Source organism: Drosophila pseudoobscura, chromosome 4, assembly GCF_009870125.1.
Source record: "Drosophila pseudoobscura strain MV-25-SWS-2005 chromosome 4, UCI_Dpse_MV25, whole genome shotgun sequence".
Taxonomy (NCBI): domain Eukaryota; kingdom Metazoa; phylum Arthropoda; class Insecta; order Diptera; family Drosophilidae; genus Drosophila; species Drosophila pseudoobscura.
Window position 1 is genome coordinate 20509209 of NC_046681.1, and position 15793 is coordinate 20525001.

At 45.3% G+C, this 15793-nt stretch overlaps 2 protein-coding genes across 2 annotated transcripts; both read right to left on the bottom strand.

Moving 5' to 3' along the window:
• Positions 1–169: 169 nt before the first annotated feature.
• On the bottom strand, positions 170–1535 carry Tsp33B (Tetraspanin 33B). The gene is made up of 3 exons (XM_001356472.4): positions 616–1535; positions 441–548; positions 170–374 (listed from the first exon to the last, which is right to left on the bottom strand). The coding sequence occupies exons 1-3, from the start codon at positions 1381–1383 to the stop codon at positions 255–257; spliced, it is 996 nt and encodes a 331-aa protein (XP_001356508.2). The 5' UTR covers positions 1384–1535; the 3' UTR covers positions 170–254.
• Positions 1536–1705: 170 nt separating this feature from the next.
• On the bottom strand, positions 1706–2671 carry LOC6902867 (protein swallow-like). The gene is made up of 2 exons (XM_002132567.3): positions 2276–2671; positions 1706–2219 (listed from the first exon to the last, which is right to left on the bottom strand). Exons 1-2 carry the CDS (start codon positions 2490–2492, stop codon positions 1816–1818), a joined length of 621 nt encoding a protein of 206 aa, XP_002132603.3. The 5' UTR covers positions 2493–2671; the 3' UTR covers positions 1706–1815.
• Between the last annotated feature and the right edge of the window lie 13122 nt (positions 2672–15793).

The window sequence follows — 15793 nt, forward strand, 5'->3', positions numbered from 1 at the left end:
GCTTTGTACAGGACGCTTCTATATATTTTCTGTACAAATTAAATCTCGAGGTAGATTTCATTTGATCTTGTTTGACGAAATTGACACCCACTCGAGCACATTGTGCAGCGCCATTGTAACCCTGTATTAAACGGCTGAGCCACGGAGCCTAAAGAAAACGCAAATGAAATCAAAAATAAACTAAAAACTATAATTTGAAAAATAAATTACAATTCTGAAAGTATAAAATATAAGAACCAAACTAAACAAATAACTTAATATTCACAATCATCCTCCGTTGGGTCATCGCAATGGCAAAAGTGGACATCGGGCGCCACATCGGAAGCCAGATCGTCCTCACCAATCACCAGGCAACGCACATTGGAGGGGTATTTCTATGGAGGTAAGGAGAACACATTGCTATCATCGGACTCAAGAGGTAAAAAGTTTGGCAAACCCACCACAACGACCAGAGGATATCCGTCATCATCTGTGAGAGCCACGTTGTCGCATCCATCGCTCTCGTTCTGGCGCTGCAGTATGAATTTGGTCAGAAAGCAGAGCATGACCTGCGGGGAAAGGTATGTACTGGAATTAGGCTACTTTCAACATGAAAATCATGCAACCATGACTTACCAGGAATTTTAGGGACAGCAGACCCAGTCCCAGCATTATGTACAAGAACCGCCAGAGGGCTTTGGTAAACACGGGCAGGCAGCCGTTGGTGTGGATGGAATCGAGCGAGAAGGAAGGAAACGGTTGCCTGCTATTGCCCTGCTGTTCACCGACGAGCGTATCTTGGCTCGTGATGCTCTGGCTGCCTCGCTTGCAGCATGTGTAGGGAGCCAGGATCGCGGTGGTACCACCTGTTGTCGAACAGGAGTCGTTACCCTCCTGCTGGGGCATCCAGTCGGCATTCATCCAGTCCTTGTAGCTGTGGACGCCACAGCACTCCTTACGCAGCTGCAGACCATCCCACAGCAGCTTCCACTCGGGACACGAGTAGTACATGTCGATGCCACGGATCAGAGACGTTTCGGCTCCATTCTCGAACACTTCCGCTTTGCGGTACACGTTCCAAACAGTAGCCAAGCCGGAGCCGACAATGATGCAGGAGTAGAATAGCCAAATTGACAGAAGTAATTGAATGTTGGGAGTAGAACGCCGCATCCACAAGCGCCTCCACATGGATAGGCTGCACAGGAACGTCAGAATCAACTGTGCCCCAAATATATAGATATTCAGCAGATAGCCGTGGACCATGCGGCACTCAATCTCTGACAGATAGCCAGTGAGGACTAAGTGGTAATAGGCCGTTACTGCGATTAGAAGCAGTCCGATGACCGCCTCAATGACCAGAAGGAGTATTATATATATGGAGGCGTTGCGAAAAGGCTGTCGCATTTGGTCATCATCATTTGCATCTGATTAAATAATTGACGTTGATTTCAACGATATCAGAAAACAGTATGTCAAGTTCTTTGTAATGGAAAAATCTTGTCAATGAGACCTGTTAATCTTTCAGGCAAAGTGACAGGCAATGCAAGGCTGTCATGCTTTATGCTACTACAGTGAATTTCATTTGTATAGTTTCTCTTACTGTAACTGTACAGAAATATTCGGCCAGACAGATACAGATGGACATCGATCCCGATCAAGAATATATACTGTATGTACATACGTCATATACATACATATGTATGCACTCCAGATATGGTCGGAGATGCTTCCTTCCTTCCTTCCTTTTATTATACCTTTAACATAAAATAAACAATTTTGACACAATAAGTAAAACAAAAGTAAGACGAAAATGTTGCAGTCACCACTGAGCCTCCATCAGAGCTGGGTGGCCTTTGGGACCTTTGCTGGCTTCGGAGTGTCGCTCGCGTGGCGCTTGCTGGTGTCCATGTTTTGGCGAAGGGTGGCCAAACTGCGTTTTATCTGAATGATTGCTATAGTATTTTCGCGCAGCTTGGCCTGCAGATAGTTGATGTATTCATGCGCACTCATTTTATCGGCCACCAGACGCAACTTGTCGTTCCTCAAGCCCAAATTCTCGTTGAGCAGTCGGTCATTCTCGACGAGTAAACGCTCGTAGCTGCCAGCCAGTGACTCGTCAAGGCTATGCACCTCGCCCAGCCAGAAGTCGTGACCGCGCTCTCTAGGCGTCATGAACTCCAGCATGGAGCTGTTTTGGCAGATCTTATTGATCGCACAGCGATTCTGCTGGTCCTCAAGTGCTTGAATGTCCTCTTTTTATAATTGACCATGATTATTAAGTATTTATATCGCTTACCTTCGTCCTGATCGGGGCCCGCGCAAGTATTGCCGCCGCTCTCTCTTGCACCTTTCCGAGGGAGATTTGTGGAGTTGTGGGCGTCGACCTTTATTTTCATACTACGACGCAGCTGGTCCATCGCCTGCATCTCTGCTATGCCCAGTGCCACTTTGCTGGGCACGTGCTTGAATCGCTCTATTGTTTTCGCCGAATGAAAGTTCCTGGGCAGATTCATTATTATAGGATCAAGTGACTTTAATAAACACGATTCGACAGACTACTGGCACGACGGGAGGACCACTGTATGTAACCTTATCTCTAACCCGAGAGTTTTTAACTGCTAACAGAAAAACAGTATATAGTTCTGTGCCCGAAGTGTTTTCGTTGAAAGGATTGTAGGTGTAATACATATATACATTAAACTCAAAGCACTACAAAAGAACCTGAAAGAAAGTTAGAAAGAACACATAACATATAGGGTGAAGTGCAGGGTATTAAAAGAGTCGACGTCGACTATGTGTATCTCTCTTACGCGTATATATGTACATGTTCACGCATATATGGCTGTTTGAAAACCCGCCCTTTACTGATACGCACCAAAAGGAGAGAAAGAGACAGATGTTCTAGCATCAATACTAGAGATGTGCATGTCTAAAATGTTTATGTGATAGTTTTGTTGTAGGCCTTAAAAGCAAGTTACGATTAGTGAGGACGGAAAAGCTGATATGATCTTTTCTTGGCAAATTCTTCATCGTATTTTTTCGTGACCATGGAAAATATTCAGTTTTCCAGCAGTCCATCGTGTTGCGATGTGACACGAAGAAAACACGGACCTTGGCCACCTCTAGTTCTAACAAATGTCGCATTATTCATACACATATGTATGTATGTATGTATATATCAATATATACATAATTTTTCACCGCAAATCTCTTTTATAAATATGATGAACAATATTATTATATAATATATGTAGCATATGTATGCACATAATATACATACATATATGCCTACATACATATATGACCTACGACGGCGCGACTGCGCTGCTTCGAGTTCATTAAAACGGCGAGCACAGTCGAAGCCAGGCGACTATACATTATTTTTATAACTGTTAAAATCTATTCTATCAAGTATGTACATATTGCGCAGGGAGTCAGCACCATGGCCCTCTACAGCCCCCGCACCCTAGAACCTTCCAATGCAGCCTCATATTAGAGATTTCATCAGCTATGGTCAACGATAATCAACATAACTTTTGCGATCCGAAAGTAATATAAAATGCATGGAAATATTTGTTTGTTATATTTATTATTTTTATAGTAAAAATAGCTTAGATTAGTCAATTAAGTTTAATTTGATTTTGCCCCTTGGACATTCTGTCCTGTGCGTATTGGAAGAATTTTTGCGGTACCCGGTCAAAATCACCGTCTTCCAAAGAAAATCTTGCCTTAAATCACGCTGTACAAAAATAATAATTTTTATTATATTACTATAATTTAATTTGAAAATACTACTTACTATGGATGGCTAGAGTAAATCGCAAGCCCCCAATAAACTTCTTGGCCGCTGTGCCACGCCAAGAGCACTGTCGTGCGATCTCAACAGCGACAATGGAACGCCAAGAGCTCCGAATCCATTTGTCAAATGCCTTTTTTCCCGACATCGCTAGCTCTGACATCTGTGGGTGTCCCTTTTTCGGATGACAGTCGACAGGCAAGACTCTCCCGATCACGAAAAGACATGCCACGCACCGATCGGCTGCCGTATCGCTGAGATATAGAGTGCAGAAAAACCAGTATCTGAAAGATATGCACATCCAAATCTTCGGAATGCTATATCTCACACAAATAGGGTCAGATCAGTGCAGGACCCACTGTCCCAGGACAGTGGGGATCCTGCCTGTCGACTGCCATCAAAATCTCCACTTCGGAAATGAGGCCGATTTTTGGCAAATTTAATGATGTAACCATCATGATTTTTTGCTAAAAATCGTGAAAAAATGGATGTCCTCTTTTCGGATGGCAGTCGACAGGCAGGACTCTCCCGAGCACGGAGAGACATGCCGCACTCCAATCGGCTGCCGTATCGCTGAGATATAGAGTGCAGAAAAACCAGTATCTGAAAGATATGCACATCCAAATCTTCGGAATGCTATATCTCACACAAATAGGGTCAGATCGGTACAGGACCCACTGTCCCAGGACAGTGGGGATCCTGCCTGTCGACTGCCATCAAAATCTCCACTTCGGAAATGAGGCCGATTTTTGGCAAATTTAATGATGTAACCATCATGATTTTTTGCGAAAATCGTGAAAAAATGGATGTCCCTTTTTCGGATGGCAGTCGACAGGCAGGACTCTCCCGATCACGAAAAGACATGCCACGCACCGATCGGCTGCCGTATCGCTGAGATATAGAGTGCAGAAAAACCAGTATCTGAAAGATATGCACAAGATATCCAAATCTTTGGAATGCTATATCTCACACAAATAGGGTCAGATCAGTGCAGGACCCACTCTCCCAGGACAGTGGGGATCCTGCCTGTCGACTGCCATCAAAATCTCCACTTCGGAAATGAGGCCGATTTTTGGCAAATTTAATGATGTAACCATCATGATTTTTTGCGAAAATCGTGAAAAAATGGATGTCCCTTTTTCGGATGGCAGTCGACAGACAGGACTCTCCTGATCAGAAAAAGACATGCCACGCACCGATCGGCTGCCGTATCGCTGAGATATAGAGTGCAGAAAAACCAGTATCTGAAAGATATGCACATCCAAATCTTTGGAATGCTATATCTCACACAAATAGGGTCAGATCGGTACAGGACCCACTGTCCCAGGACAGTGGGGATCCTGCCTGTCGACTGCCATCAAAATCTCCACTTCGGAAATGAGGCCGATTTTTGGCAAATTTAATGATGTAACCATCATGATTTTTTGCGAAAATCGTGAAAAAATGGATGTCCTTTTTTCGGATGGCAGTCGACAGACAGGACTCTCCCGATCAGAAAAAAACATGCCACGCACCGATCGGCTGCCGTATCGCTGAGATATAGAGTGCAGAAAAACCAGTATCTGAAAGATATGCACAAGATATCCAAATCTTTGGAATGCTATATCTCACACAAATAGGGTCAGATCAGTGCAGGACCCACTCTCCCAGGACAGTGGGGATCCTGCCTGTCGACTGCCATCAAAATCTCCACTTCGGAAATGAGGCCGATTTTTGGCAAATTTAATGATGTAACCATCATGATTTTTTGCGAAAATCGTGAAAAAATGGATGTCCTTTTTTCGGATGGCAGCCGACAGGCAGGACTCTCCTGATCAGAAAAAGACATGCCACGCACCGATCGGCTGCCGTATCGCTGAGATATAGAGTGCAGAAAAACCAGTATCTGAAAGATATGCACATCCAAATCTTTGGAATGCTATATCTCACACAAATAGGGTCAGATCGGTACAGGACCCACTGTCCCAGGACAGTGGGGATCCTGCCTGTCGACTGCCATCAAAATCTCCACTTCGGAAATGAGGACGATTTTTGGCAAATTTAATGATGTAACCATCATGATTTTTTGCGAAAATCGTGAAAAAATGGATGTCCCTTTTTCGGATGGCAGTCGACAGACAGGACTCTCCTGATCAGAAAAAGACATGCCACGCACCGATCGGCTGCCGTATCGCTGAGATATAGAGTGCAGAAAAACCAGTATCTGAAAGATATGCACATCCAAATCTTTGGAATGCTATATCTCACACAAATAGGGTCAGATCAGTGCAGGACCCACTCTCCCAGGACAGTGGGGATCCTGCCTGTCGACTGCCATCAAAATCTCCACTTCGGAAATGAGGCCGATTTTTGGCAAATTTAATGATGTAACCATCATGATTTTTTGCGAAAATCGTGAAAAAATGGATGTCCTTTTTTCGGATGGCAGCCGACAGGCAGGACTCTCCTGATCAGAAAAAGACATGCCACGCACCGATCGGCTGCCGTATCGCTGAGATATAGAGTGCAGAAAAACCAGTATCTGAAAGATATGCACATCCAAATCTTTGGAATGCTATATCTCACACAAATAGGGTCAGATCGGTACAGGACCCACTGTCCCAGGACAGTGGGGATCCTGCCTGTCGACTGCCATCAAAATCTCCACTTCGGAAATGAGGCCGATTTTTGGCAAATTTAATGATGTAACCATCATGATTTTTTGCGAAAATCGTGAAAAAATGGATGTCCCTTTTTCGGATGGCAGTCGACAGACAGGACTCTCCTGATCAGAAAAAGACATGCCACGCACCGATCGGCTGCCGTATCGCTGAGATATAGAGTGCAGAAAAACCAGTATCTGAAAGATATGCACATCCAAATCTTCGGAATGCTATATCTCACACAAATAGGGTCAGATCGGTACAGGACCCACTGTCCCAGGACAGTGGGGATCCTGCCTGTCGACTGCCATCAAAATCTCCACTTCGGAAATGAGGCCGATTTTTGGCAAATTTAATGATGTAACCATCATGATTTTTTGCGAAAATCGTGAAAAAATGGATGTCCCTTTTTCGGATGGCAGTCGACAGGCAGGACTCTCCCGATCACGAAAAGACATGCCACGCCCCGATCGGCTGCCGTATCGCTGAGATATAGAGTGCAGAAAACCCAGTATCTGAAAGATACATATGCACATCCAAATCTTCGGAATGCCATATCTTACACAAATAGGGCCAGATCGGTACAGGACCCACTCACCCAGGACAGTGGGGATCCTGCCTGTCGACTGCCATCAAAATCTCCACTTCGGAAATGAGGCCGATTTTTGGCAAATTTAATGATGTAACCATCATGATTTTTTGCGAAAATCGTGAAAAAATGGATGTCCTTTTTTCGGATGGCAGCCGACAGGCAGGACTCTCCCGATCACGAAAAGACATGCCGCACTCCAATCGGCTGCCGTATCGCTGAGATATAGAGTGCAGAAAAACCAGTATCTGAAAGATATGCACATCCAAATCTTCGGAATGCTATATCTCACACAAATAGGGTCAGATCAGTGCAAGACCCACTGTCCCAGGACAGTGGGGATCCTGCCTGTCGACTGCCATCAAAATCTCCATTTCGGAAATGAGGCCGATTTTTGGCAAATTTAATGATGTAACCATCATGATTTTTTGCGAAAATCGTGAAAAAATGGATGTCCTTTTTTCGGATGGCAGCCGACAGGCAGGACTCTCCCGATCACGAAAAGACATGCCGCACTCCAATCGGCTGCCGTATCGCTGAGATATAGAGTGCAGAAAAACCAGTATCTGAAAGATATGCACATCCAAATCTTCGGAATGCTATATCTCACACAAATAGGGTCAGATCAGTGCAAGACCCACTGTCCCAGGACAGTGGGGATCCTGCCTGTCGACTGCCATCAAAAAAATGGATGTCCTTTTTTCGGATGGCAGCCGACAGGCAGGACTCTCCCGATCACGAAAAGACATGCCGCACTCCAATCGGCTGCCGTATCGCTGAGATATAGAGTGCAGAAAAACCAGTATCTGAAAGATATGCACATCCAAATCTTTGGAATGCTATATCTCACACAAATAGAGCCAGATCGGTACAGGACCCACTGTCCCAGGACAGTGGGGATCCTGCCTGTCGACTGCCATCAAAATCTCCATTTCGGAAATGAGGCCGATTTTTGGCAAATTTAATGATGTAACCATCATGATTTTTTGCGAAAATCGTGAAAAAATGGATGTCCTTTTTTCGGATGGCAGTCGACAGGCAGGACTCTCCTGATCAGAAAAAGACATGCCACGCACCGATCGGCTGCCGTATCGCTGAGATATAGAGTGCAGAAAAACCAGTATCTGAAAGATATGCACATCCAAATCTTTGGAATGCTATATCTCACACAAATAGGGTCAGATCGGTACAGGACCCACTGTCCCAGGACAGTGGGGATCCTGCCTGTCGACTGCCATCAAAATCTCCATTTCGGAAATGAGGCCGATTTTTGGCAAATTTAATGATGTAACCATCATGATTTTTTGCGAAAATCGTGAAAAAATGGATGTCCCTTTTTCGGATGGCAGTCGACAGACAGGACTCTCCTGATCAGAAAAAGACATGCCACGCACCGATCGGCTGCCGTATCGCTGAGATATAGAGTGCAGAAAAACCAGTATCTGAAAGATATGCACATCCAAATCTTCGGAATGCTATATCTCACACAAATAGGGTCAGATCAGTGCAAGACCCACTGTCCCAGGACAGTGGGGATCCTGCCTGTCGACTGCCATCAAAAAAATGGATGTCCTTTTTTCGGATGGCAGCCGACAGGCAGGACTCTCCCGATCACGAAAAGACATGCCGCACTCCAATCGGCTGCCGTATCGCTGAGATATAGAGTGCAGAAAAACCAGTATCTGAAAGATATGCACATCCAAATCTTTGGAATGCTATATCTCACACAAATAGAGCCAGATCGGTACAGGACCCACTGTCCCAGGACAGTGGGGATCCTGCCTGTCGACTGCCATCAAAATCTCCATTTCGGAAATGAGGCCGATTTTTGGCAAATTTAATGATGTAACCATCATGATTTTTTGCGAAAATCGTGAAAAAATGGATGTCCTTTTTTCGGATGGCAGTCGACAGGCAGGACTCTCCTGATCAGAAAAAGACATGCCACGCACCGATCGGCTGCCGTATCGCTGAGATATAGAGTGCAGAAAAACCAGTATCTGAAAGATATGCACATCCAAATCTTTGGAATGCTATATCTCACACAAATAGGGTCAGATCGGTACAGGACCCACTGTCCCAGGACAGTGGGGATCCTGCCTGTCGACTGCCATCAAAATCTCCATTTCGGAAATGAGGCCGATTTTTGGCAAATTTAATGATGTAACCATCATGATTTTTTGCGAAAATCGTGAAAAAATGGATGTCCCTTTTTCGGATGGCAGTCGACAGACAGGACTCTCCTGATCAGAAAAAGACATGCCACGCACCGATCGGCTGCCGTATCGCTGAGATATAGAGTGCAGAAAAACCAGTATCTGAAAGATATGCACATCCAAATCTTTGGAATGCTATATCTCACACAAATAGGGTCAGATCGGTACAGGACCCACTGTCCCAGGACAGTGGGGATCCTGCCTGTCGACTGCCATCAAAATCTCCACTTCGGAAATGAGGCCGATTTTTGGCAAATTTAATGATGTAACCATCATGATTTTTTGCGAAAATCGTGAAAAAATGGATGTCCCTTTTTCGGATGGCAGTCGACAGGCAGGACTCTCCCGATCACGAAAAGACATGCCACGCACCGATCGGCTGCCGTATCGCTGAGATATAGAGTGCAGAAAAACCAGTATCTGAAAGATATGCACAAGATATCCAAATCTTTGGAATGCTATATCTCACACAAATAGGGTCAGATCAGTGCAGGACCCACTGTCCCAGGACAGTGGGGATCCTGCCTGTCGACTGCCATCAAAATCTCCACTTCGGAAATGAGGCCGATTTTTGGCAAATTTAATGATGTAACCATCATGATTTTTTGCTAAAAATCGTGAAAAAATGGATGTCCTCTTTTCGGATGGCAGTCGACAGGCAGGACTCTCCCGAGCACGGAGAGACATGCCGCACTCCAATCGGCTGCCGTATCGCTGAGATATAGAGTGCAGAAAAACCAGTATCTGAAAGATATGCACATCCAAATCTTCGGAATGCTATATCTCACACAAATAGGGTCAGATCAGTGCAGGACCCACTGTCCCAGGACAGTGGGGATCCTGCCTGTCGACTGCCATCAAAATCTCCACTTCGGAAATGAGGCCGATTTTTGGCAAATTTAATGATGTAACCATCATGATTTTTTGCGAAAATCGTGAAAAAATGGATGTCCCTTTTTCGGATGGCAGTCGACAGGCAGGACTCTCCCGATCACGAAAAGACATGCCACGCACCGATCGGCTGCCGTATCGCTGAGATATAGAGTGCAGAAAAACCAGTATCTGAAAGATATGCACAAGATATCCAAATCTTTGGAATGCTATATCTCACACAAATAGGGTCAGATCAGTGCAGGACCCACTGTCCCAGGACAGTGGGGATCCTGCCTGTCGACTGCCATCAAAATCTCCACTTCGGAAATGAGGCCGATTTTTGGCAAATTTAATGATGTAACCATCATGATTTTTTGCGAAAATCGTGAAAAAATGGATGTCCCTTTTTCGGATGGCAGTCGACAGACAGGACTCTCCTGATCAGAAAAAGACATGCCACGCACCGATCGGCTGCCGTATCGCTGAGATATAGAGTGCAGAAAAACCAGTATCTGAAAGATATGCACATCCAAATCTTCGGAATACTATATCTCACACAAATAGGGTCAGATCAGTGCAGGACCCACTCTCCCAGGACAGTGGGGATCCTGCCTGTCGACTGCCATCAAAATCTCCACTTCGGAAATGAGGCCGATTTTTGGCAAATTTAATGATGTAACCATCATGATTTTTTGCGAAAATCGTGAAAAAATGGATGTCCTTTTTTCGGATGGCAGCCGACAGGCAGGACTCTCCCGATCACGAAAAGACATGCCGCACTCCAATCGGCTGCCGTATCGCTGAGATATAGAGTGCAGAAAAACCAGTATCTGAAAGATATGCACATCCAAATCTTCGGAATGCTATATCTCACACAAATAGGGTCAGATCAGTGCAAGACCCACTGTCCCAGGACAGTGGGGATCCTGCCTGTCGACTGCCATCAAAATCTCCATTTCGGAAATGAGGCCGATTTTTGGCAAATTTAATGATGTAACCATCATGATTTTTTGCGAAAATCGTGAAAAAATGGATGTCCTTTTTTCGGATGGCAGCCGACAGGCAGGACTCTCCCGATCACGAAAAGACATGCCGCACTCCAATCGGCTGCCGTATCGCTGAGATATAGAGTGCAGAAAAACCAGTATCTGAAAGATATGCACATCCAAATCTTTGGAATGCTATATCTCACACAAATAGGGTCAGATCGGTACAGGACCCACTGTCCCAGGACAGTGGGGATCCTGCCTGTCGACTGCCATCAAAATCTCCACTTCGGAAATGAGGCCGATTTTTGGCAAATTTAATGATGTAACCATCATGATTTTTTGCGAAAATCGTGAAAAAATGGATGTCCTTTTTTCGGATGGCAGCCGACAGGCAGGACTCTCCCGATCACGAAAAGACATGCCGCACTCCAATCGGCTGCCGTATCGCTGAGATATAGAGTGCAGAAAAACCAGTATCTGAAAGATATGCACATCCAAATCTTTGGAATGCTATATCTCACACAAATAGAGCCAGATCGGTACAGGACCCACTGTCCCAGGACAGTGGGGATCCTGCCTGTCGACTGCCATCAAAATCTCCATTTCGGAAATGAGGCCGATTTTTGGCAAATTTAATGATGTAACCATCATGATTTTTTGCGAAAATCGTGAAAAAATGGATGTCCTTTTTTCGGATGGCAGCCGACAGGCAGGACTCTCCCGATCACGAAAAGACATGCCGCACTCCAATCGGCTGCCGTATCGCTGAGATATAGAGTGCAGAAAAACCAGTATCTGAAAGATATGCACATCCAAATCTTCGGAATGCTATATCTCACACAAATAGGGTCAGATCAGTGCAAGACCCACTGTCCCAGGACAGTGGGGATCCTGCCTGTCGACTGCCATCAAAAAAATGGATGTCCTTTTTTCGGATGGCAGCCGACAGGCAGGACTCTCCCGATCACGAAAAGACATGCCGCACTCCAATCGGCTGCCGTATCGCTGAGATATAGAGTGCAGAAAAACCAGTATCTGAAAGATATGCACATCCAAATCTTTGGAATGCTATATCTCACACAAATAGAGCCAGATCGGTACAGGACCCACTGTCCCAGGACAGTGGGGATCCTGCCTGTCGACTGCCATCAAAATCTCCATTTCGGAAATGAGGCCGATTTTTGGCAAATTTAATGATGTAACCATCATGATTTTTTGCGAAAATCGTGAAAAAATGGATGTCCTTTTTTCGGATGGCAGTCGACAGGCAGGACTCTCCTGATCAGAAAAAGACATGCCACGCACCGATCGGCTGCCGTATCGCTGAGATATAGAGTGCAGAAAAACCAGTATCTGAAAGATATGCACATCCAAATCTTCGGAATGCTATATCTCACACAAATAGGGTCAGATCAGTGCAAGACCCACTGTCCCAGGACAGTGGGGATCCTGCCTGTCGACTGCCATCAAAATCTCCACTTCGAAAATGAGGCCGATTTTTGGCAAATTTAATGATGTAACCATCATGATTTTTTGCGAAAATCGTGAAAAAATGGATGTCCCTTTTTCGGATGGCAGTCGACAGGCAGGACTCTCCCGATCACGAAAAGACATGCCACGCACCGATCGGCTGCCGTATCGCTGAGATATAGAGTGCAGAAAAACCAGTATCTGAAAGATATGCACAAGATATCCAAATCTTTGGAATGCTATATCTCACACAAATAGGGTCAGATCAGTGCAGGACCCACTCTCCCAGGACAGTGGGGATCCTGCCTGTCGACTGCCATCAAAATCTCCACTTCGGAAATGAGGACGATTTTTGGCAAATTTAATGATGTAACCATCATGATTTTTTGCGAAAATCGTGAAAAAATGGATGTCCCTTTTTCGGATGGCAGTCGACAGACAGGACTCTCCTGATCAGAAAAAGACATGCCACGCACCGATCGGCTGCCGTATCGCTGAGATATAGAGTGCAGAAAAACCAGTATCTGAAAGATATGCACATCCAAATCTTTGGAATGCTATATCTCACACAAATAGGGTCAGATCGGTACAGGACCCACTGTCCCAGGACAGTGGGGATCCTGCCTGTCGACTGCCATCAAAATCTCCACTTCGGAAATGAGGCCGATTTTTGGCAAATTTAATGATGTAACCATCATGATTTTTTGCGAAAATCGTGAAAAAATGGATGTCCTTTTTTCGGATGGCAGTCGACAGACAGGACTCTCCCGATCAGAAAAAGACATGCCACGCACCGATCGGCTGCCGTATCGCTGAGATATAGAGTGCAGAAAAACCAGTATCTGAAAGATATGCACATCCAAATCTTTGGAATGCTATATCTCACACAAATAGGGTCAGATCGGTACAGGACCCACTGTCCCAGGACAGTGGGGATCCTGCCTGTCGACTGCCATCAAAATCTCCACTTCGGAAATGAGGCCGATTTTTGGCAAATTTAATGATGTAACCATCATGATTTTTTGCGAAAATCGTGAAAAAATGGATGTCCTTTTTTCGGATGGCAGCCGACAGGCAGGACTCTCCCGATCACGAAAAGACATGCCGCACTCCAATCGGCTGCCGTATCGCTGAGATATAGAGTGCAGAAAAACCAGTATCTGAAAGATATGCACATCCAAATCTTTGGAATGCTATATCTCACACAAATAGGGTCAGATCGGTACAGGACCCACTGTCCCAGGACAGTGGGGATCCTGCCTGTCGACTGCCATCAAAATCTCCACTTCGGAAATGAGGCCGATTTTTGGCAAATTTAATGATGTAACCATCATGATTTTTTGCGAAAATCGTGAAAAAATGGATGTCCTTTTTTCGGATGGCAGCCGACAGGCAGGACTCTCCCGATCACGAAAAGACATGCCGCACTCCAATCGGCTGCCGTATCGCTGAGATATAGAGTGCAGAAAAACCAGTATCTGAAAGATATGCACATCCAAATCTTTGGAATGCTATATCTCACACAAATAGAGCCAGATCGGTACAGGACCCACTGTCCCAGGACAGTGGGGATCCTGCCTGTCGACTGCCATCAAAATCTCCATTTCGGAAATGAGGCCGATTTTTGGCAAATTTAATGATGTAACCATCATGATTTTTTGCGAAAATCGTGAAAAAATGGATGTCCTTTTTTCGGATGGCAGCCGACAGGCAGGACTCTCCCGATCACGAAAAGACATGCCGCACTCCAATCGGCTGCCGTATCGCTGAGATATAGAGTGCAGAAAAACCAGTATCTGAAAGATATGCACATCCAAATCTTCGGAATGCTATATCTCACACAAATAGGGTCAGATCAGTGCAAGACCCACTGTCCCAGGACAGTGGGGATCCTGCCTGTCGACTGCCATCAAAAAAATGGATGTCCTTTTTTCGGATGGCAGCCGACAGGCAGGACTCTCCCGATCACGAAAAGACATGCCGCACTCCAATCGGCTGCCGTATCGCTGAGATATAGAGTGCAGAAAAACCAGTATCTGAAAGATATGCACATCCAAATCTTCGGAATGCTATATCTCACACAAATAGGGTCAGATCAGTGCAAGACCCACTGTCCCAGGACAGTGGGGATCCTGCCTGTCGACTGCCATCAAAAAAATGGATGTCCTTTTTTCGGATGGCAGCCGACAGGCAGGACTCTCCTGATCAGAAAAAGACATGCCACGCACCGATCGGCTGCCGTATCGCTGAGATATAGAGTGCAGAAAAACCAGTATCTGAAAGATATGCACATCCAAATCTTCGGAATGCTATATCTCACACAAATAGGGTCAGATCAGTGCAAGACCCACTGTCCCAGGACAGTGGGGATCCTGCCTGTCGACTGCCATCAAAATCTCCACTTCGAAAATGAGGCCGATTTTTGGCAAATTTAATGATGTAACCATCATGATTTTTTGCGAAAATCGTGAAAAAATGGATGTCCCTTTTTCGGATGGCAGTCGACAGACAGGACTCTCCTGATCAGAAAAAGACATGCCACGCACCGATCGGCTGCCGTATCGCTGAGATATAGAGTGCAGAAAAACCAGTATCTGAAAGATATGCACATCCAAATCTTTGGAATGCTATATCTCACACAAATAGGGTCAGATCGGTACAGGACCCACTGTCCCAGGACAGTGGGGATCCTGCCTGTCGACTGCCATCAAAATCTCCACTTCGGAAATGAGGCCGATTTTTGGCAAATTTAATGATGTAACCATCATGATTTTTTGCGAAAATCGTGAAAAAATGGATGTCCTTTTTTCGGATGGCAGTCGACAGACAGGACTCTCCCGATCAGAAAAAAACATGCCACGCACCGATCGGCTGCCGTATCGCTGAGATATAGAGTGCAGAAAAACCAGTATCTGAAAGATATGCACATCCAAATCTTCGGAATGCTATATCTCACACAAATAGAGCCAGATCGGTACAGGACCCACTGTCCCAGGACAGTGGAGATCCTGCCTGTCGACTGCCATCAAAATCTCCACTTCGGAAATGAGGACGATTTTTGGCAAATTTAATGATGTAACCATCATGATTTTTTGCGAAAATCGTGAAAAAATGGATGTCCTTTTTTCGGATGGCAGCCGACAGGCAGGACTCTCCCGATCACGAAAAGACATGCCGCACTCCAATCGGCTGCCGTATCGCTGAGATATAGAGTGCAGAAAAACCAGTATCTGAAAGAT

What these genes read in the sequence shown, in the direction of transcription:
- Tsp33B (XM_001356472.4), bottom strand. Translation starts at nt 1,383, where the DNA reads ATGCGACAGCCTTTTCGCAACGCCTCCATATATATAATACTCCTTCTG. An exon ending in TGCTGTCCCTAAAATTCCTG is followed by an intron (nt 549 to 615) that starts GTAAGTCATGGT and finishes CTTTCCCCGCAG; the next exon opens with GTCATGCTCTGCTTTCTGAC. An exon ending in GATATCCTCTGGTCGTTGTG is followed by an intron (nt 375 to 440) that starts GTGGGTTTGCCA and finishes TTACCTCCATAG; the next exon opens with AAATACCCCTCCAATGTGCG.
- LOC6902867 (XM_002132567.3), bottom strand. Translation starts at nt 2,492, where the DNA reads ATGAATCTGCCCAGGAACTTTCATTCGGCGAAAACAATAGAGCGATTC. An exon ending in GGGCCCCGATCAGGACGAAG is followed by an intron (nt 2,220 to 2,275) that starts GTAAGCGATATA and finishes AGGACATTCAAG; the next exon opens with CACTTGAGGACCAGCAGAAT.